Source organism: Tribolium madens, unplaced genomic scaffold (assembly GCF_015345945.1).
Source record: "Tribolium madens isolate multiple individuals breed KSU strain unplaced genomic scaffold, Tmad_KSU_1.1 Scaffold_91;HRSCAF=231;Tcas5.2_LG7, whole genome shotgun sequence".
NCBI lineage: Eukaryota > Metazoa > Arthropoda > Insecta > Coleoptera > Tenebrionidae > Tribolium > Tribolium madens.
In genome coordinates, this window is record NW_025401063.1 from 9164751 (window position 1) to 9186109 (window position 21359).

The 21359-nt window shown below is 38.0% G+C and overlaps 2 protein-coding genes across 2 annotated transcripts; both read left to right on the forward strand.

Annotated features, from left to right (window-relative positions):
• Positions 1-9: 9 nt before the first annotated feature.
• LOC123011810 lies at positions 10-19655 on the forward strand. Its single transcript, XM_044409451.1, has 5 exons — positions 10-2016; positions 2293-4094; positions 4380-7390; positions 19299-19425; positions 19534-19655. Exons 1-4 carry the CDS (start codon positions 86-88, stop codon positions 19386-19388), a joined length of 6834 nt encoding a protein of 2277 aa, XP_044265386.1. The 5' UTR covers positions 10-85; the 3' UTR covers positions 19389-19425; positions 19534-19655.
• LOC123011811 (ras-related protein Rab-23) lies at positions 19393-21171 on the forward strand. The gene is made up of 5 exons (XM_044409452.1): positions 19393-19425; positions 19534-19655; positions 19904-20078; positions 20276-20355; positions 20889-21171. The coding sequence occupies exons 1-5, from the start codon at positions 19393-19395 to the stop codon at positions 21169-21171; spliced, it is 693 nt and encodes a 230-aa protein (XP_044265387.1).
• The last annotated feature ends 188 nt before the right edge of the window (positions 21172-21359 follow it).

Consider the following 21359-nt stretch of genomic DNA (forward strand, 5'->3'; position numbering starts at 1 on the left):
TCAGTCGAATTTTGAGCCGGTCTCAAACGTACAAAAAAATTGTTACTTAGTGTTTTCAGTAAAGTGTTTTATCAATTTCATCAAAATGGTTTTCAATGTAATGATCCAACTATGCAAAATCACAAGGGCTAGTAAACTGTTTCAAAGAAATTTCTTTTTACCACTCCTGAAACCGCTTTCACCGAAAGATGCTCTTCGAAGAAAAATTCTCACCGGCCAAAATGTCCTTGGTTCTAGGATTGAGCATTACATTCCAGTTTTGGAAGAATATTTGATGAGGTTACAACGACGCAAATATGCAGTCAAAGGTGCCGGAAAAAAGCGACTGCGGAAGAAGGCAAATACGAGATATTTAATGCCACTTTTTGACGAAAATATGGAGAATCATGACAGGCTTCTACATCTATTATCTAGGAAATCGAAAGGGAAAGGTCAATGTTACACTTATTATGTTCCTGATAAGGACTGCACTTTGGTGTTTTCCTACCAGTTGGAAAGAGCTATCAGAGATAAGGAAATTATTGACGTTGTGATAGCACAAAGAAGCGAAAAAATTGTTGTTAAATTGAAAGACGGGACTAAAGTTACTTTACCGTTGTTGACTTATGATGGTCGAGCTCCATTTTACCGAGGTGAGGGTTGGACTAAGAAAGACATGGAGGAGCATCACCATCATGGGAAAGAAACCATGTCCATTGCTCGACTCTTCGAAGCTAAAGAACAGGGTTTGGATGAATGGGAATTAGAGATGATGCGAATAGCGAATAAGAGAAAGAAGAAGACAAAAGGTGAAGGAACGGCTGATTGGAAACAGATGATGACTGCTACTGTCGCTAATATGGATTGGGATAACTTTGAGGAAGAAACAAAGCAAATTGTGGAAGAAATCAACGAACCTGTAGATGACGAACCGATTCCTATGCAAGTGGACAATATGGAAAAAACCAAATTTGTGAACGAAAAACTTAAGGAAGCCGGTGATGAAGTATTGTCGTTGTTACCAACAATGCCCGAAATTCCAGAGTGTGTAAAAGTAATGCGAGAGGGTTCATTGTCAGAAATCGCCAATATTTCCGGAATGTCTTTAAATTTGCCCTCTTCCGGTAAAGACCGTTTCGTTCCGGGTCAAATTGTGTCATCCGAGGATGGTGAATTATTTGTTCCTGGTCAAACCGTCGAAATGGAAGATGGCAGCTCGGAATACACGCCCGGCTTCACTGTAATTATGGACAACGAGCCCACCCTCCTTCCCGGTTTGGTAATGGGCGACGATCCAAGCAAGCTTATGTTCTTGCCAGGAGAGTCCACCATAACTGAATCCGGCGAGCTGCAGTTCGCCGAAACCGAAGACGATATCAGGAAGGACTCGCTTGCTTTGTTGCCTGAAGTCGAGGAGGTGGAAGAGGTCGAGTTAGAGGAGGAGCAAAACAGTGAGGAGGAGAAGGAGGAGGAACGCCCGAAGCCGCCCCCTAAACGCGAAAAGAAAGAGCTCATTTACGAACGGCCCAAACGTGTGTACGCTACTGAAAGTATGGGTCCTAAACGTCGCGAACGGTCGAAAAAAGCTGCGCCGAAGGAAGAGCCAAAGCCGGAACCGACGCCGGCGGTAGTACGAGTGCCTGGTGAACCGATGTTGTACGATATGACGGTACCGACTTTTGAGAAAGATCTGTTGGAACAAGAAAAAGAACGCGTGGAGAATTTCAACAACAAAAAAGCGAAGGAAGAGGTGGATATCGATAAGAAGCGAAGGGAGATCAGGATCAAACTCAAACAGTTTGTAGATAGTAAACCACCTCCACCAGTATACGAGCCCTTGGAGCCGGTAAAGAAGAGCGAGAAGCTTAAAGAACTGGAGAAGAACATTAAGAAAGGAAAGTTTTTTGATGTAGACTATAAGAAATACTTGAACAAAGAGTACCCTCAGCCCTTCATGTGGAATAAAATGCACGAGTACAGACACACGTTCGATTCGGTGGGGATAATGCGTCACCGAGTTTGGAAGTCGGTCATTTAGTAGGAGACAACTTGGACCAATTAGGTCACTGCATTTGGCTGTTGATAAATCGGTAATCGGGTTAGATGACATACGTCGATCTATTCTATTTCCAATCGCGACCCCTCACCATCCGCATTTTAGTTCATTACCGTTCGTGATGCTCGACTCGATACATACCGGTTTTAACAATAGCCAGTAGTATACTCTAGTGCAACCTTTTTCGTCATATAGAAGCAAATAAACGAAATGGTGATTAACGTTAAGATATCCCTCTGCAAGATCACCGCCGCTAGCAAACTTTTTCAAAGAAATTATTACCTTCCTCTCTTGAAGCCACTCTCGCCCAAAGATGCCCTTCGAAGGAAAATCATCACTGGACAGAACATTCTAGGTGCAAGAATAGAACATTACATCCCTGTCCTCACCACCCATGAAGAAAAAAGTTCAGAACGGAAAAAGAGAGGTAAAGGAACACCCGTCATTAAGAAAAGAATCCGAAAGCATGAAAGTATGCGATATGTCGAACCTTTTCTGGATGAGAATATGGAAAACCACATGCTTCTACAGAGTATCCTCAATCGAAAACCAAAAGGCAAAGGTCAACACTACACTTACGAAATCTTAGATAAGGGTTGTACCCTTGTTATCCCCTGCCAGATGGAAAAAGCCGTCAAAGATAAAGAAATAATTGACATCACCATGGCTCAAAGAAGCGAAAAAATCTTGGTGAAACTGAGTAACGGCCTCAAAGTAACGGTTCCCGTCGCCAGCTACAACGGCAATGCCCCATTATACCGAGGCAGTGGTTGGACAAAAGAAACAATAGAAGAAGAACATCACCATGGCAAAGAAACAATGTCCATTGCAAAACTTTTCGAAGCCAAAGAGTCAGGCGTTGAAGAATGGGAACTGGAAATGATGAGACTTGCAAACAAACGAAAGAAGAAAGTGAAAGGTGAAGATGCCGTCGACTGGAAACAAATGATGTCAGGTTGTCTTGAAAACATGGATTGGGACAAATTTGAAGAAGACACAAAACAAATCGTTGAGGAATCCAGTGAAATCGTCGAAGAAGAAGATATTCCGATGGCAGTTGATGATATGGAAAAAACCAAAAACGTGGGAGACAAACTCAAACAGGGTGGAGACGAGATCTTATCTCAGTTACCGACAATGAAAGAAATCCCAGAAGTTATCAAGATCCTAGAAAGCGGCGAGATGTGTGAATTGCAGAATGTTTCAGGCGTCAAGGTTAAAATGAACGACGGGCGCACGTGTTTTATTACAGGTCAAATGGTGAAAAGTGATGAAAATGAGGTTTTTGTACCAGGCCAAACGGTAGAAACCGAAGGAGGAAACTGCGAGTACACTCCAGGTATCACTATTTACATGGACAACGAGCCTACTTTGATTCCTGGTTTGGTATTTGGTGAGGAGGAACAGCCCGCCATGTTTTTACCTGGCGAGTCTACAATTACCGAAAAAGGTCAGTTGAAGTTTGAGGTGACAGAGGACGACCTTCCGCCTATAGAGCACAAAAGATTTTCGGATTCCTCGCCATCTCCACCACCTGAAACGAAGCCAAAACCCAAACCAAAAAAAGATGAGGAGATCGTCATACGTCGGCGCGTTATCGACGAACCTGAAGAACCAGTTCGTAAAGAACGAGTAAGGAAGAAACCACCAGTCGTAGAAATGAAACCTAAAGAGGAACCTCGACGTGAAATGCAATTCCGACCGCAACGTCAGCCCTTGGATGATCCCTTGATACTTCTTGAAGAGCAACGGTTAAAGAGAGAAGAGGAGGAAAAGAAAAGACAGAAAGAACGCATGGAAGAGAAAATACTGAAGGAGGAAAGCAAAGTCGATTCGATTCGGATGAGCATTCGAAAGAAATTTAAAGAACTGAAGTTTGAACCGCCTCCACCTTACGTTCCGATAGAACCGGTGAAGAAAAGTCAGAAGTTGGTCGAATTGGAACGCAGTATAAGAAAGGGGACTTTCTTCGAAGACGATAAAACTAAGGAGATTTTAGAGAAGGCGCGAAGTCAGACGAGGATGCTCAAATACCAGCATGCTCTCAACGCTTACACGAGTGAATTCGGAAGAATACGGTTCTAAACGAGTGGTCCAGTGGGATGAGGCGAACAAGCGTCGCGACGCTAGTCTGTTCAACGTTCTAACGTCGGGATGACTTAACTCGCCGCAAACGAGCCGATTTACGAAACGATTTTTCTTGTCTTATCTGCTTCTATTTATACTGTTGTAATAAATTGATATTTTGTCGATCGTTGCGTGTTGTGTGTCCGAAATGTTTTATAATAAATCGATGTATAATTCAAGTGTTACCGTATGAATAAATAAGCCCTTTGACCTTACTTTCACAATAAAATTTTAAAAATGGTGAATTACGTGTTGTCATTTTGTAAGATAACCGCCGCAAGTCGGATTTTCTCGCGCAATTTTTATTTGCCCTTGCTCAAGCCTTTGACACCTAAAGAAGCTCTTCGAACGTTCCGAATCACAGGTAAATGGCTACTAGGTGCCAAAATCCAGCACTACATACCAGTCTTACTCAATCACAAAAAGAAACGGTCCAGAAAGGTCAAAAATTTTGGTAAAAAACCTCACAAAGAAATGGAGGATTACACTTATATGACTCCAGTCCTCGATTCGGATAACGAAAGCCACAAGCTTTTGCTTACAATTTTAGACAGCAAAAAAGGAAAAGGCAATTTTGTGTATACGGTAGATGATAAGAAATATAACATTGTTTTGCAAGCTCAATTAGAAAAAGCAATTCTAGATGGTGACGTGATTGACGTTCTAGTCTCACAACGTAATGACAAAATTATAGTTAAGCTTAAAAGTATGAAGAAAATTCCGATGGAAATTGAGTATTACGACGGGGAAGACAAACTGTATTGTGGTGAAGGAGCGACATGTCCAGAGGACGAAAAGTTTCACCACCACGGGAAATACACGATGAGTTTGGCGAAAATTTTTGAAGACAAGGAGTTGCAGGAGGAGAAATGGGAGGAAGAATTGAGACGTATCATGCGTCGCCGAAAGAGGCAAGCAAAGGAAGGTTCAAAAGAATGGAAGGAAATGATGAAAGAAAGTATTAAAAATCTCGACTGGAACAAATTTGAAGAAGAGGCTAAGAAAATTATTGACGAAATTGACGAACCAGCTGTTGAACAAAACATCGATATGGAAATCGACGATTTGGAATCGACGAAAAACGTTAACGAAACGATACTGAAAAAGGGTCCCGAAATGTTGGACCAGCTGCCAACAATGAAGGAGATTCCCGACATTATTAGAAACATGGGTAGAGCCACTTTTGACGAAATCGAAATTGAAGAAGGTGACGAGGAAAATGGGAAAACTAAACGGCGTGTATCAGGTGTTAGAGTTACTTTACCCTCCGGAAAAGAATGTTTCATAAGTGGACAAATGGTCCACACTGAAGATGGTGATGTTTTTGTCCCTGGCCAAACTGTCGAAAACGAATTTGGGTTAGAATACGCCCCTGGAATCACCATTAATGTTGATAACAAGCCGACTTTGATCAGCGGTCTAATTATGGGCGAAGAAGAACACGACCCGATGTTTCTGCCAACGCAATCGACAATCACATCAGACGGTCAACTCACTTTTGCTACGACAGTCGAAGAGAGACCTAAACCGCAACCCGAGAAGCAAAAACTTAAGAAAAAACAATTGGAAGAGACAATAATTGAAGAAACTGCCGAAATGATGGAAGAAGACGAAGCTGATGACATTTCCGATGTTGTCGATAGTATTTCTTCGTCGGAAGAGAAAAGTTTGGATGTTTCGAGCATCGAATTGAATAATTCCGAAATCGAAGAACTTGACATCGAAGCTCACAGATTGAAACAAGAACAGCAACGCCTCGAAATCGAAAAACTTAAATCAATTCTCATGGACGATGGTCTCGACGACATCCTCGCAAGTATCGAGGACAAGCGAGAGCAACTTCGCAAAAAACTCGAAGAACTGCGAAAATTGAGCGTCGCAACGGAGAACAGTCTTGTAAGTTATGTCAGTGAAAGCGACACGATCGAACTAGCATCAAAGATAACCAGCGATAAAGAAACTATTAATAGACTTTCGGATATTTTGATGACAATAGCGCGGAGGGCAGCGACTTTCCGCGACAAAAATAGCGTAAATGCGGACAATATTAATCAAGCTTATATTTCTGTAAGTAACTTGTCCGAGGCAGACATGAAATTCAACAGTTCGCGCAACAAATTAAAAGTCATGCTTAAAACAGCAGCGGTAGCAGCCAATGATGTCTTTAAAACGCGCCCCAAAGATCAAATTCTTGCCCTGAATGCCATTGGGGATATTATAATCGAAGTGTTGAAGAACGACGATCAAACTCTTGCAGATCTTTTAGATTTGATGAATACTCCGATGGAACGAGCGGAAATATGCAATGCGGTCTACAAACAGCTGACCCAGAACATAACCGATACCAAAATAACTTTCTTGAACGACATCATCACTAACTTGTCGGCATACGACGTCATAGACCGCGTCGAGAAGGTTCTCAAGAAACAGTCTGAAATTAAGTGCGAAGCTTTTGTAAAAATTGCCAAAGTTGATCCCGAAATTATAAATTATTTGGACAAAAATATTAAAAAGGGGGTGATTAAGGTTAAGACTGAAGAAGACGCAATTGAGTTGCTGGAGGAATCCATAGAGGAAGCAACAAGGACTTTAATGAAAGAAAATTTGTCCCATGTAGTGGACGAGCTTGAGGAACTACAAGAAGAGGCAGTCAGTTTTGCTAGAGCCCTCGGAATGGGGAAAGTAGAGGAGATTCTTTCTGAAATGACCGATTTGGATCAAATAACTGATAGTAGAGCTATTGAGCTTTTAGAACGGACAAATTTAATCCGTCAATTGGCCGAACGTGATTTCTCACTGAAGAGTGCCCTAGAAAGGATCAAGAAAAGCCCAGAACGTGGCCGTTCTGACCCTAGGATTCGACAGTTGATAAGGGAGAGCGCAGTTTTGATATCCCGAGGACCACCGTTGAAGAGTTCCCGTGATATTCCCTTACAAATGCTGAAAAATCAGAACCTTCTCGCTATTGAGGATCTCTTGATCCAGAGAATTAAAGTGGAGTTTCCGGTTTTGATCAGTAGAGACACTTTTCAAGCAGTTATACCAAAAGAAGCGGCTCGAGGAGTGTTGTCGGGCCGTGTTCCGTATGTCCTTATTAATGAAAACGGTGTTACGAATATCAATCCAACGCGAAGGTTTTCAGCGGACGTCCGAATTGACGATTTTAGTGTTCGTGAACGGTCCTCCGAAAAAGACGATGACAGAAAATACCTCCAGGCCAAGAGTAACGTAAGAAAACTCAAAAAACTGTTGAATAATAACAGTAGACAGGTTGCATGAAGTGACTAGAACAATGTTATTAAAAAGACCTCAATGTGAATGGTTGTCGTAAAATTATATTTGTAAATAAACTTAGGTTTAAAGCTTCTCGTTCTAACAAATATAATTTTATGCGTGTGAGTAAAAAGTGTGCGTAATAATGTCGACACGAACCCCCAACACCGCTAAAAATAATTTTACATTTTTATCAAAATAAACCAATCGAGACATCACATTATCACCTACACGAGCGCAGCATATTTTTCGGAATGTCTAAATTCAGGTGAGTGAATCATACCTACTCTCGACCGACCCTTTGCTATTTTTGTGTTCATTGCGAATTAACAATATTTTTTGTTTCAAAAGGTTATTTCTGACATGAGTGGGATATTCGCGTCTGTTTTGTGTGGCACTGTTGCTTTTTTTAACGTTATTCAGTTTTGAAATATGGACACGAAATTTGGCGCCCGCACACACTCTCCGTAACTACATACATCATCTTATACATACCTGAACAAGTATAAATAACTTTACTTGTGACTTGTGTGCTGTGTTTTGGGTGGGCTTCGAAAAAACTTCTTAGGAGAAAGTTCCGCATGCTTTAAGTTAATTTACAGAGCGACCCCTTACTAATAATTATACCAATATTTGGTATACATATAAAGTTGCAAAATATTCTGATTATTCTCCGGTTTCTGGAACGATTTAGCCTTTTAGATAAATTTTATCGGTTCAATACTACTTTCATTTAAATTTATGAGCTATTTATTAAATTCAGTTGAAAGAATATTAAAAATAAGAAGTCCATGAAAAACGGAATCATTTATTTTAAGTATTCAGTTAAATGCTGATAAATGATAATCCATTCTCAAAAATGAAGAGGATTTTTAGTCTTACTTGGCTTGTTTTCAAAAAGTGAGTCATTGCAAAGTGAGAACCTCAAAAATTACGATGAAATCGTCATCTATCTTACATGTTTTGTTGTAAAAATTCATTTTGAAACTAGCTACAAAATATTGTAATTTTATAAATTTTTCCAAATAATTTCACCATTTTTTTTGAATCATTTAATAATTTATTTGCTTGTTATAACTGTTATAACACTGACAAATATTTGCTTTTTTGGGTAGAAATACCGAATTATCTTTTAGTAATAGATAGACAAACTGCTAGACACCAACTTTGCTGTTATGACAAAATAGTTTGGCAGTTAATTAAAAGTCCTTTCTCTTTCTACATTTTGATTCTGGGGCAAGGTTTGCTTCTAACTTGAGAAAATGATTCAACTGTAACCTCCCACTTGTCACTCTTGGTTCTTTTCAAGTGTTTGTCTTTGTACACATTATCACAATAAAACTCCTTGCAAAAATTGTTTTTGTTTATTATCTTTTCAAAAAAAGTAAGCACTTGTGACGTCTTCCATCCAAAAATAAGTATTCATTTTTGCAATCTCATTTTCGCAAACACTTTATTAAACTGAGATGAAAGATACATTTGAATTGCAGTCGTTATTTGGCATTTATATTACACATTTTGTTTAAACATGTCCTGTACTCTTTAGTGGGCCATAAATTAATCTATTTTTAGGTTAAAACAAATCGGACTAGAGCAATGTTCTATCAAGATCTAGATCTAATAGAAATACACATGTCATACCGCCTATGTAAAATTTTGATTGCCCCACGATATAAATATGAAGACCTTCCGCATCCGGGTTTGTAAAAACAAAAAAAAATAGTGTACTTCCTATTCCTTGTTCACACATAATTAAAATTTATCGCAAACAAACTGTTCCATTACATTATTGTAACCGGAATTCTTGGCACTTCTTAGACGTAAATCAGCAAAAAAAGAAATCCATTATGAAAAAACTTCCTCCCAATACATTTGGCAAATCAGAACTTGCCATTCGAAGAATATTTTTAGAGGCGTCATTTTCCGTGTTAACGTTCTTTTCGTTAGCAATGCTTGGCCTCCGATTACCAAACCTTGACTCCAGGACTCCACGTGCCCCTCAATTCCACCCCGATCCAAATTTAGGTCCAATTGCATCAAAGGAATGCCATTTGGCTGCAAGATACCTCCTTCTTGCCATCTAACACAAATAACAAACATGTCTCGTTATTCTTGTCGTTAATCACCGGTCGAGGCGTTATTTCGGTGCAGTGCATCCCCGAAGATGCTTTTTCGGCCGGTCTACATCCGAGCCCCGCCATTGGCGATCAAAGTTCCTTCTCCTGTGAGACAACCGCCACCGCCACCCCCGAGATCACCCACGCCGCCTCTGGTTGAACCAGAACCGGAACCCGAACCCGAGCCTGAACCGGCGCCTAAAAGCAAGTTCCCTATTTTGGTGTCTGGGAAAGGGGTCACCGCGGTGTACCCCAAGGAGGCCACCATGGACGTGCTCTCCGGAAAAGTCGATTATTTTTTATTGGATGAACGTGGGTTAACGCTTTTTGAACGGAAACCGGGTTCGAGGGTTGTGATGGAGGAAGAGGTGGAGCCGTATGAAGTTAGGCGATGTCGGGAGAGTTATCAGAGGTTAAGCCATAAGAATCCTAATCTGGAGTTGGAGTGCATGGGGCGATATTATGCAAATAAGGTTTTGAGAGGGAATACAAGTTATCGTAGTAGGCACTGACTGCACTGTCAAGGTATTTTTGTTAATGAAGCAAACATATTTTTGACATTTTTCACAAACTGACTACTGTTAACCATTTCTAGTTATTAAATTCTTGACTATTATTTTTTATTTTTTTTTAAGATACCTTCAAGACCTCTGAATTCACGTTTGTTGTAACTTACAAACAATTTTTACTTTCACAAATCAGCATCCAACTTAAGAAAATATTTTGTTTGGAACAAAACTCTTTTTGAAAAATACGCAATAGTTTTGTTTTAAATTTAGAACACGGAAAAAGTTTGCTAAAAATATCTTTTTAAACATGAAAATATCTAATATTTATTTTCTTTTTATTGTTAGTTCACTATCCGTTGTAATTTCAATTTTAAAACTTGCAATCGACAATTTCTCTCAACTGAAAAAGTTATTAATAATCACTCAAAAACGTTTTGGTGGTTCCTAGGGGGAATTAAAATGACATGATAAGTGACACACTTCCTCCCACGCTTGAATATAATAAAAAAATGAAAATTTAACGTCTTCGTTTTTGAATAATTAGAAAAATGGCTTTACCAAATAGGCTGTTGTATGACATTTTTGAAAAGCGCTTGTTATGGGCTTTCCAACGATGTATCGCAAGTAGGGTTGTGCCATTCAAAATTTTCAACTTAAGGTGGCTGTGGCTTGAAGGGTGGGTGGAGGAGCGTCACTTAAAATGTCATTTTGATTCCCCCTAAAAATCACCGAAACAGTTTTGAGTGATTCTGAATAACTTTTTTAGTTCTAAAGATATTGCCGATTGTAAGTTTTAAAATTGACACCCTGTATGTATTATGGGCCCCTTTTAAATTTCAGAAAAATATAATTAAAGAAAAAAAAATATCAAAATTATTATTTTGGTAAAAAATAAAATAAAAAAATAGGATTTAATTAAAAAATGTTTTATAATTATTAAGAAACTCTTCTCTTTTATTTTACGAAAATAAATTAAATTTGCCTTTTAATAAGAAATAGGAAAGGAAAGCAAATCTTACATAGACGTATCTGAACGTTTGTAAAAATCGTGAAAGGCTTTTACGAGTAAAATAGGGAAATGATTCAGTAACTTAATTATTGTTTATCAAGCAACACAGCAATAAATTAGCATATCACTTTCACCTTTTATCATATCAGAGCAAATAAAATGCCACTGTTAAGCCGGTTACAAATTTCACAAAATACATCAAAATCGAAAGTAGTCGTTGTCTATCAAATGATTCGTGAGAGAAGCGAGAATTTCGATTTTTTACAAAGCTATAATTATCTCAAAAAAATTGAAAGTTTAAAAGTGAGATACACGCAATTGAGTGTCAAAAGTACATTTCCATAATTAAAACCATTTCGTACTCAGACCGAAAAAATGGAGACGAGCCAAACTAAGAAAAGAAAATTTTGATTTTCAGTAAAAGTCTAATTTTAACACAACTTCAGACCTGAATGCCGACGAAGACCGCAGAATTAACAACATAACAACCACAAAAAATGTTGCAAGTCATTTAGAATTTTGTCACGCTCATAATTTAATTGAAACTAGTTGCATCGATGCTGTTTTGTGCAGCGGAAGGCCGGTATTTGTAACATTTCCGACAAGTTGTTTCGTCTTGTTAATAAACTCTCAGGAAAATAGCAAAATACGACGTGAATGAACAAAAACTTAATAAAATCATTTACAAAAATGATATAAGCGGCCGCGTACAGCTATGTTCTTCCGGCACAAAATATCAATTACTTCATGCTTATTAACATTCCACGCATCTTGATCGAAACGCACAGATGACAAAGGTGATTGACAAATTAATGAGCAAACAACGCGGAATTTCTTCCGCGTGAAGATGGCCAGAACCACTTTACGGAATGATTAGAAAATCGTCTATTTATGCAAACATCGGCTTTTATGAGACAGTCGGTTTATTTTTCCTGCAAGCGCCCCAACTACGCGATTTCGCGTGGATTCAAATCGGGCGGACGCCGTGGCCTCTTGGCTGTAACTTTTGTGTATCCCCTCGTGAAGAAATAACGGCAGGTGGCAAATACCGACCGAGCAGGTGAAATACACAAACACGCGGTTGCAACCTAAACTTGGTAAAGTCAGTCTCGAGCGAGTGGCCGTTGTTGACGTTGGTTCAGTGCCGAAGACGCCGGTTCTTAGTTCTTGTGTTGTTTGTGGATTGCGTTCTGGATTTTTGAATGGGACGCACAGTTATGTAAGTGGCTCTTCGATTAGCTTTGGGTCTTGCGGGTCTTCACCTCGTGTGAATCTTACAAACAAAAAAAGACCAGTGCCAATTACGCAATTTGATCGGAGACAAAGAGGCGAAGAAGACACGGGGGTGCATCGTGTCGTTGACTTGATGAGAATTATTAAAAAGGGTTCATGCGAGTTCAGCACGGAACGATCTGATAAAATATTTACAGAAGCATGTAATTTATTCAGGTTTGTTGTTTGCGTCATTCGGATTAGTTCAATTTGTTCGGGATGCTTTTTCGAACTTCTTCTTCGAAGCAAAAGCTGTGACGGCTCGAATTAGCCACAATTAGGGAGCTATTTCTACAATTCCTAGATAATTTTAGATCACTGAATCCAAGAAAGTTGTAAATTATGATTTTACTGGTTCTAATAAGGACTATAAGTGGGGCCGTTCCGGGACTTCGCGTGAGTCAAACAACTAATCAAACTAAAGGTCCGAGGAAATTCAGAGTTCTGGAACAATTTTTTTAAATTATTATTAGTTTCATTAAATGAGACAAGTCTACCACAACGTTGTGTCATTTAGGCCGACAATATTACATTTATTATCCATAAAATATTGTAACTTTCATTAACTTCCTCCATCCATTTCATTTGGATCATCGTTTATCATATTTAATAGTCTAAATTACATTTCTGGTATTTTGGCTCACTGCTGCCAACTATTTATTTGAATACATTTGTTATGCTCCCTAAATACAGATATTTTGAAAATTCTCCAAAAGTGTGAAAAAGGTGAACCGATGAAAATTGCCAATGATTTGAATCCATTATATTCGTCACAGTGTATTGGCATGCAATAACATTTTTGTGTCAACAAATTAAATCACGACAAACCAAATTACCCGGAACTGAAAAAATATGAATTCATCGTGTAACTATTCTTCGTCTGAATGCAAGAAATGTAGGAACTGTTATCAGGTGCTAAGTGTATTCAGTGAGTGCTAAGAGAAACATTAGACTCTGACATAATTATTTCGATTTCTTCAGGTAATAATAACCACTTATTACATTCTAGCCGTTTAGCTTCCGCTTAATTCTTTAAAATAATAAAAATAGGAAATAGCAGTTTCGATCGAAGTGTGTGGAACTTTTATAGTATATATTTTTAGTTACCTTTCTAATTAGGTACTTTTTTGTACGTTTTGTTGGTGATAAACCTGACTTTAACAAACGGAACCAACATTCACAGCTTAGAATTTTGAATAAGTAGCTCAGAAAATTATGAGTTATGGCCACCGTGCAATGTGTTTCATGCTCATTACAAATATTTAAAAGTTTCATGCGTTGAAAAATAAAACGTAACAAAACCAGTGAAGCAATGGTTAATAACAATTTTTTGAATAACTCTATTACCTGAAATGAAATTATTACATTTATTAATCTTGATTCTGACTCATGACTAAATTTTGAAAACAGAACATTATTTTGTAATTTTAATTTTTTCATTATTGATGCACATCACCATCACCATTGTTATTACAACTCCCTTTCGAGAACCGTAAATTATAAAATGTTTTTTTTATTTCAATGGCAATCCTTCCTATTATGTTCATTTTGAATTCTTTGTACAAGCATTAATTTAGGAATTTTAGGGATCACAAATTTTACAAATTCGTAAAATAAATCGCTTCTAAATCACCTTTAAATTGATCGAATAGTCAATAATGCGTCAATCAATTGGCTGGATTAGATTAAACGAAAATAAATAAATTTGGCTGTTCAGCCATTTCAAATAAACAATTTTTGCAACACTGAAATTTGTGTTCGAAATTTTGGCAAGCGCAACTTGTAACATTTTATTAAACATTCAACTTAAAGCGTTTTTGTTTATATAACTAAGAAATTGCAATTAAATCAAACAATAGGGAAACGTTCCCTCCATTATGCAAGAATAACAAGCTTATTGTGATCATGATCAAATTACAAATCTCCTGACATTTAACCAGAGTTCAGTATTGTATAAGCAGGCGAAAATAACAATTGAATTGGTAATTAATAGATTAGATTTTTGAAACACATCAATAGCGAGTCATAAATGTCGATTTTTTGGGGGAAGTACCACAGGCGAGGCCGTTGCCACGCGTTATCTAGATCTCATCATGTAAAGGCATCCATGCAGAACAAGAGCAAGAAAGTTATGTTTACCTTTACGGTCCGTACGTGCCGTAAAACTGCCAATTTCAGTTTACCTACTTGCATAAACATCCATCATTAATAATGAACTATTATAATTTATGGCCAGCCGCAAAGTACTAACTGTAGATTCATACAAATTTTTCAAGTCGGACGAGAAAGTCGCGTTTCAAGTTAATTATCTATTTTTAATTAGCTCAATCCCCGTGGAAATCTGCCATGTACATCGATTATCTTCAAGCTACTTGTCTTGGAGATTTTTTAATTAATAACTGAAATCTCGCAATCAGTAGCGGTGTGTATTTTTCAACAAGTTCATTTACTAAAACGAGTATTTTTACTGCCCTGTCAACAGTACCGTTGAATACTTAATTCATGGTGTTGTTAAATTTAAATCTTGTTATAACCGACAATGACCAAAACCCGGCTTGGGACGCCCACAAGGCTCGCGAGGCGCCGCTGTTGATTTTTCGCGGGGAATAATCCCATTGATTCGCATGTCTGAGGACAGATTACTCATGTCATATAATTAGATGAGGATGTAACGAGAAGGTTGAGCCAATTTTTTAATTTTTTTTGACGTGACAGAGCAAGGGTCCAGAAGTTCAGACAGTACAACGTCACAATCAATTTCGATTTCGAATTATATCTGGACATGCTAAGAAATGTTATCAGAATTTTTTAAAAATCTCCGGCCGGTACATTGTTTAAAAAATTTACGAACTAAGTTACACAACATTCTAGTCGCTGTTGCAACCAGAAAATATTCTTGCTTTTTGTTCGTTAATAGCCGAGAAGATCTCAACTGGCACACATTGACTGCTTAGAATGTTCATACAAATATTACTGTGATAAGGTTTAACTTGTGAAATAACTGCAATTTTTCTGAAAAATGTAATTTGCATATTTAATACACCAAACGAGTACCTACTAAAAGAATACCTACCAAATATGTACGCATAGTGTAAAGTACTTTTTAACATAAAAGGTTTTATGAGGACTAATTGTGGTCTTAAAACTTCCGCTTAAAATATTATGTTCATAATAAAATCATGTATGTAAAAATTCATAGGGTGTGACAATGAAAACTGCCAGGGTATACACATAATAAATTAACAAATTAAAAGAATTTATGTTTCCTTATGAAATTTAATTTTTACGTTTAACCATTAAGCTTGAACTTAAAATTTAAAACATATTCCCACAGACAGTAACTTGAAGAATAGCTAAACAAATGTTGAAAAAGACGGAAATTTTTTCATAACGTGAAATAAAAATGCCTTCTTTTATTTAAATATTTCAAAGGTGACCGATTCTGGAATTTTAGATAAATTTTGCTGTAATTTCCACAATTCAACCGCACAAAGGAATCCATTGTTGCATTATTTCGCATTGTTGGAAATAAATTAACGGAAGCTTAGCACGCTTCGTTCTAAAAATCATCATTAAGCGTCGAGCGCCTGCCTCCGAAGCTCTATTACCTCTTTCTTGCATAAAAATCCGATCTGATACAAGTTAAACGAGATTCCATCCGCGAACCGTTACGGTTGCCACAAACATCTAAATCAATAAAACAAAAGAGCCAAATTAAGCCGAACCATGACCATGTATGTCGACCATATGGGAAGCGTGACCGTTGGGTGATGAACGACAGAAAAAAATTACACCTTGCTCGAGGAGACTCGACTCAATTGGACAAACATTGACAAAAAATTTGAAAAATTCGAACTAGTTCGAGGAGAAAATCGAGCTAAAAACCTGTAATGTTCTGCGATTGTTGCGCGATTTCTCAGATAACAGATCGTTCTCATTCTTGGCGTGTTGGTAGGCCTGGTTTCCGATGGAAGAAATCAGGTGGATATGTTTCTAGATCTGCAAGAGTAATGAATATGTGAAGTGGGACGCACCCTTAAGGCGCGTACCACGATTTCGTAATTCAGTGCTAAAAATGGACAGAGGAAAGTGTTTACTGTTCAAGGAAACACAGCGATTATGAATTGTTTTGATCAGAGGGATTAAGTTGCGTAAATTGTTTGGGCTTAGGTGCCAAAACTGGCACACTTTGGTGGCGGTGTTTCTCAAATAAGATCATTATCGGAGGCCAGAGATTGCCAAATTTTGGGTATTTTTGGGACAGGAATGCTGCCATGACACCTTCACAAAGTGAGGTCCTATTTGATTAACACTGTTTTGATAAATTGTAAGCAATTGCGAATTTCGTGTCAGTGTCGCATCCTTTCTCTTCGCAAAAGATTTCGTCAGTTTTTGTCTTCTGGCATTACCGGGAAATAATAGCGAGTCACACAACAAAATTGCCAAGTAAGCAATTGCACTCAACAATCAAACACATGTTACAAATGAAAAGAAAACATGGATCAAAGGAGGAACGCGTTCCTCTATAACTTGCTGGAAATTGGCACGTTGTTGTGGCTGTGAGTAATAATTATTAGCAACGGTTTCGAAAAGCCGGTTATCAATGCAAAAAGAAAAAATAGATGAGAAAAAGTGATACATGTGCCGTGCGATGGAACGTGAAGAAGTATAGAAAGTGGAACTACATTAATGACTAATACTGGCAAATCTTCCAAAAAGGTCGTAAAAAAACATAATTGCAGAACAAGAATACTTGGCGTTATTGATTATAAATATTCGTCTATCTGAACCGGAAACAATTTTTAAAGCCGAATTCTGTGGGAAAAAATGTCGGGAATATAGGACATCGAAATGATGTTTTATTGTTTTGTGTTAGTATTTGTTTGTCTTCAGGCATTAGCTATAGATCATTTGTGCTAGGAAGTATATGCATTGTTCAAAAATAGCAATTATTTCGGTGTGTGCCATCTAACTCCAAAAATAAAAAGCAATTACCGAAAATGTGTTCAACTGTTCACCAATATCATTACTTCATGTAGTACTACCTACTACAAATTATTGGCTTCCAACGTTATACGTTACCAACATTTGTTTTAAAAACTTATTATATCTCTCATACAGTACTTGAAAGGGCTATTCATCTAGTCTAGAATAAAGCAAATGGAGAAATACTAGAATTTATTTCATTTCAATTGTTATTACATTTGGTTTCTAAATATGTTTCTAGGTTTACACTTAAAGAGAATGTATCTTTTAAGAGGATGTCAATTTTTCCTATTCATTACAGGTAATTAATTTAACACATGTAATACACTTGGCAATAATGTTGTAGCCAATTTTTATCTGTTGTTGGACCAACAGTTGAAAGATTCCTGCCACGTTATATACTCGACAAAAAAAGTGATGAATAGAATGTTTTGATGTTGTAAAAAATATACCACAGTTTTATTCTTGATAGTTTTTGTCAATGCTAGCGACGAGTTGTTGAGTTTTTCACATTTCCGGGATAGAAACGTCTTAATTAAAACTGTTTACAAGAAATTGTTAATATTTAAAGACATAAAAACGCATTTTCTGTAAATGCATTTTCTAAAGGTAACAAACAGCAGAATTAAAATTTTTACAAAAATCATTCTGGATCAGTTTGCCTAAATTTACAGGTTTATTTTCACTCTAAGTACAATCTACATATTCAGTAATTTTTTTCTATAGGTACATTTGACCTTGATTATAGACAGCAATATTCTTTTATATACCTTATTCAACGGTTGGCATGAATCTCAATCAATTTTAAGAATGAGTATTTTTTATAATTTACTAATATTATGAATAATCTCTTAATAATTGCCATGTAAATTAATTGTTTACGAGCATTTTTACTTTTTTAGACAAAAAATAGGGTCCTTGGGAGTCCCCAAGCAAACTCGGTTTCGATCCGTTGAACAGTGTCTGTTACGCGTCTGCTCATATGGTTGAACGAACATCCAAAACCCATCTTTTTAATATCATGAACATAATTGTAGAAATGAAGAAATTATGAAAAAGTTTAAAACTAGTCTCCGTGTAGTTCCTTGTACATAGTTGTAGTAAAAATACTGAACGTTTTCAAATGCGAATAAATTATTGAATTTTCCTATTCCTACTAGAAAGTCCAAGATTTATTCCGATTCCACTTCCTTCTTCCTCTTGCCATCTATAACTTCCTTGTCCAGGGCTTGGTTATTCCCTAGACTAGGAAGAAATTACACTTCAAGTCCAGATTCCGATCAATTTCCTTTCAAGGTTTTTAATCCAAAGCTATTAATTTTAATAGCCGCCATTAACCATGAGAAAAAATGACAGCACGATGCGTTAATCGCATATAAATCGAACCGATTTGTTATAAGATTGTTAATAAATTAATAAGCGTCGGCTCTTTGTACTCCTCATTACACAAATTTTTACAGACTCGGCTATTGTGGCGGTTTTTTTTTCGTTCGGGAAAACACTGGAAAAACGTGTTCTTTGTTGTATTCTCGACGGATGTGACGATCGTGTCGGCATGGCCTTGGCTAATTCTTTCTTCAGAGATGCGTATCGAATCTGAATCGAAGAGGTTTTCTCTAAATTATGCAAATACGGCGAAGTCCATGTGACTTAAGTCGGGAGGGGATCGCGGCTTTTGTTCCAATCTGGTCGATAGCGTTTCCGGTGATTACCAGACCCTCTCGTCATCTCTCATCCAGCAGAAAATGAAATTCTCAACTCCTCTCAAGCGAACCGTTTCTTCCTTCTTCACTAGACATGCATCTCGCGTACGCACTTGCATATTAGAAAATAGCAAATCATGGCAGGCGGTCTACATCGCAATGGCGCTTCAATGGTCGCTCTGTATAGGTCACTAACCGCTCCGCAAGGTCGTGCTGTATCTTACTCCATCGCACCTTTAAGAAGTTTGATAGAGTTTGCTTTTGTAGGGCACCGACTTTTCCTGGGGCAGTCCGAGAAGCCGCCGAGCGATGAGTTCCGGAAGCCTCTACAGAGGTTACACCGGGCCTAGGGCCTAGCAATATGCGGGAGGAAGAACTGGAGGTGGCCCTCAAGGTACGTGCGATAAATATCGCCACGATGAATTATTCAAACTTAGGGATAGGCTCGGTCTACGCACCGCGAGTTCTGATTTATCGGCTCTATTGTCTGCGTTTTGTTTAGGTGGTGATCGTGGGCAATGGTGGAGTGGGCAAATCTAGCATGATCCAACGATATTGCAAAGGCACTTTCACAAAGGACTACAAGAAAACGATAGGAGTTGATTTCTTGGAAAGGCAAATCGAGTAAGTCACATTTTTTACCTATCACAAACACGCAACTATTGCTAATTTAAAAGTATAAATGAGGCGATATTGAATTCATTGGTGGTTGCTGATATTATTTCCGGTCGAGACGGTAATTCACCCGGCGCATTCGCCAATTGTCACTTAATTACCATAATACTAGTTTGATGCATATGAAATGATCGATTTTTAATTGAGACGTTTTGGATTAGAATTAGTAACCTAACAATTATTTTTATTATGGTTAGAGTTGATGGCGAAGAAGTTCGCTTGATGCTGTGGGACACCGCGGGTCAGGAGGAGTTCGACGCCATCACCAAAGCCTACTATCGGGGAGCCCAAGCCTGTGTCCTTGCATTTTCGACGACTGATCGGGACTCGTTCGAAGCAGCGCATTCATGGAAACTTAAGGTGAAGTATTTCGTATGTGAAGTGTCAAGTATAGCACTCTCTCTGAAATTAATCATCGACAATGACTGTGCTGTTTGTCTGTGCAAATAAAACGAAAAGAGTTAACGGGTCCCTGCCGAGTGTTTAATATTGAAAGTAATTTCGTTGTTGATTTTTAAGCTGTGTCATTTTCGCCGTCTGCTTATAATAAATGTGTATTTATTTTACAGGTTGAAAACGAGTGTGGCGAGATTCCTACGGTCATTGTACAAAACAAAATCGACTTGATGGACCAAAGCGTCGTCAATCCGTAAGTGCAAAAAAAATGGATTTGATTTATTCTACAGTATCTCAATCGTATGTATGCTAATGAAGCAGAGATATCGCTATGTGTGGCATAACTCAGATTATATCTCCTGATGTTCATAAAGCCGTAAACGTCGGTTTATGGACTTGGAACGAGAAAAATACGCGACTTTGTATGCACTTACCAACAATTACCTTCAGAAAAGTCGCTAACTGCTCTGCCTTTGCTGTCATCGGGTGAGATTTATGCCTCTATTAGCATACACAAAAATGACAATTTTATCATTGGTCCAAAAACTGTACTAACGGTATTTCTGATTTGCATATCCCGTCCCGTTTTGTATAGAAATGGCTAATTTAATTAACCGATTCACATTCCAGTGGAAAAACAACAAATTATGCACTTGCTCCTTCCACACATAAATCCCTTGACCAAAAATAGGAGTAAGTCACGGAAAAGCGTCGGCACGCGATGCGGTTCAAGATTTATGGGGTTAAAAGTGACCTCTTTGACGTCATTTATTCTTTTATTTCCAGAGAAGAAGCTGACCTTCTTGCCCGTGCCCTCGGCTGTCGCCTGCTCAGGACGTCGGTGAAAGAAGACGTCAACGTCGCTGCTGTTTTTCGACACTTAGCCGCGAGGTGCCTTGCAGAACTCAGAGATCCGCGAGATTATGACTATTTCACTACGCCCACACCTCACCACCCCAATTCGCTCACAATCAGTAAGTCTCCGAAAGTGGATTTATTTCTGACTTATCACTTTTTCCAGGTGCCTTCAGCCCTAGTCATTCTTCCAAAAACCACAATGGAACTATAGTTTTGAGACCCAATAAGCACAAAAAAAAGAAGAATGTCTTAAAGAACGCTTGTCGGATATTGTGACACTCTCGATTCGTTTATTAGACTTATTGTCTCGTATTGCCATTACTGAAAACTTATGTAAAATATTGTTTGTGTGTTAATTGACTGATTTTCTAAGCCCGTATAGGCCAATTGGTGAAGTGC

Bases quoted from the DNA above. Each gene is read 5' to 3' on its own strand.
- LOC123011810 (XM_044409451.1), top strand. From the start codon at position 86: ATGGTTTTCAATGTAATGATCCAACTATGCAAAATCACAAGGGCTAGT. The intron at 2,017-2,292 runs GTAGGAGACAAC...CACCGCCGCTAG, and splicing joins GTTTGGAAGTCGGTCATTTA to CAAACTTTTTCAAAGAAATT. The intron at 4,095-4,379 runs GTGAATTCGGAA...TTTGACCTTACT, and splicing joins TGCTCTCAACGCTTACACGA to TTCACAATAAAATTTTAAAA.
- LOC123011811 (XM_044409452.1), top strand. From the start codon at position 19,393: ATGCGGGAGGAAGAACTGGAGGTGGCCCTCAAG. The intron at 19,426-19,533 runs GTACGTGCGATA...CGTTTTGTTTAG, and splicing joins AACTGGAGGTGGCCCTCAAG to GTGGTGATCGTGGGCAATGG. The intron at 20,356-20,888 runs GTAAGTGCAAAA...TTTTATTTCCAG, and splicing joins GACCAAAGCGTCGTCAATCC to AGAAGAAGCTGACCTTCTTG.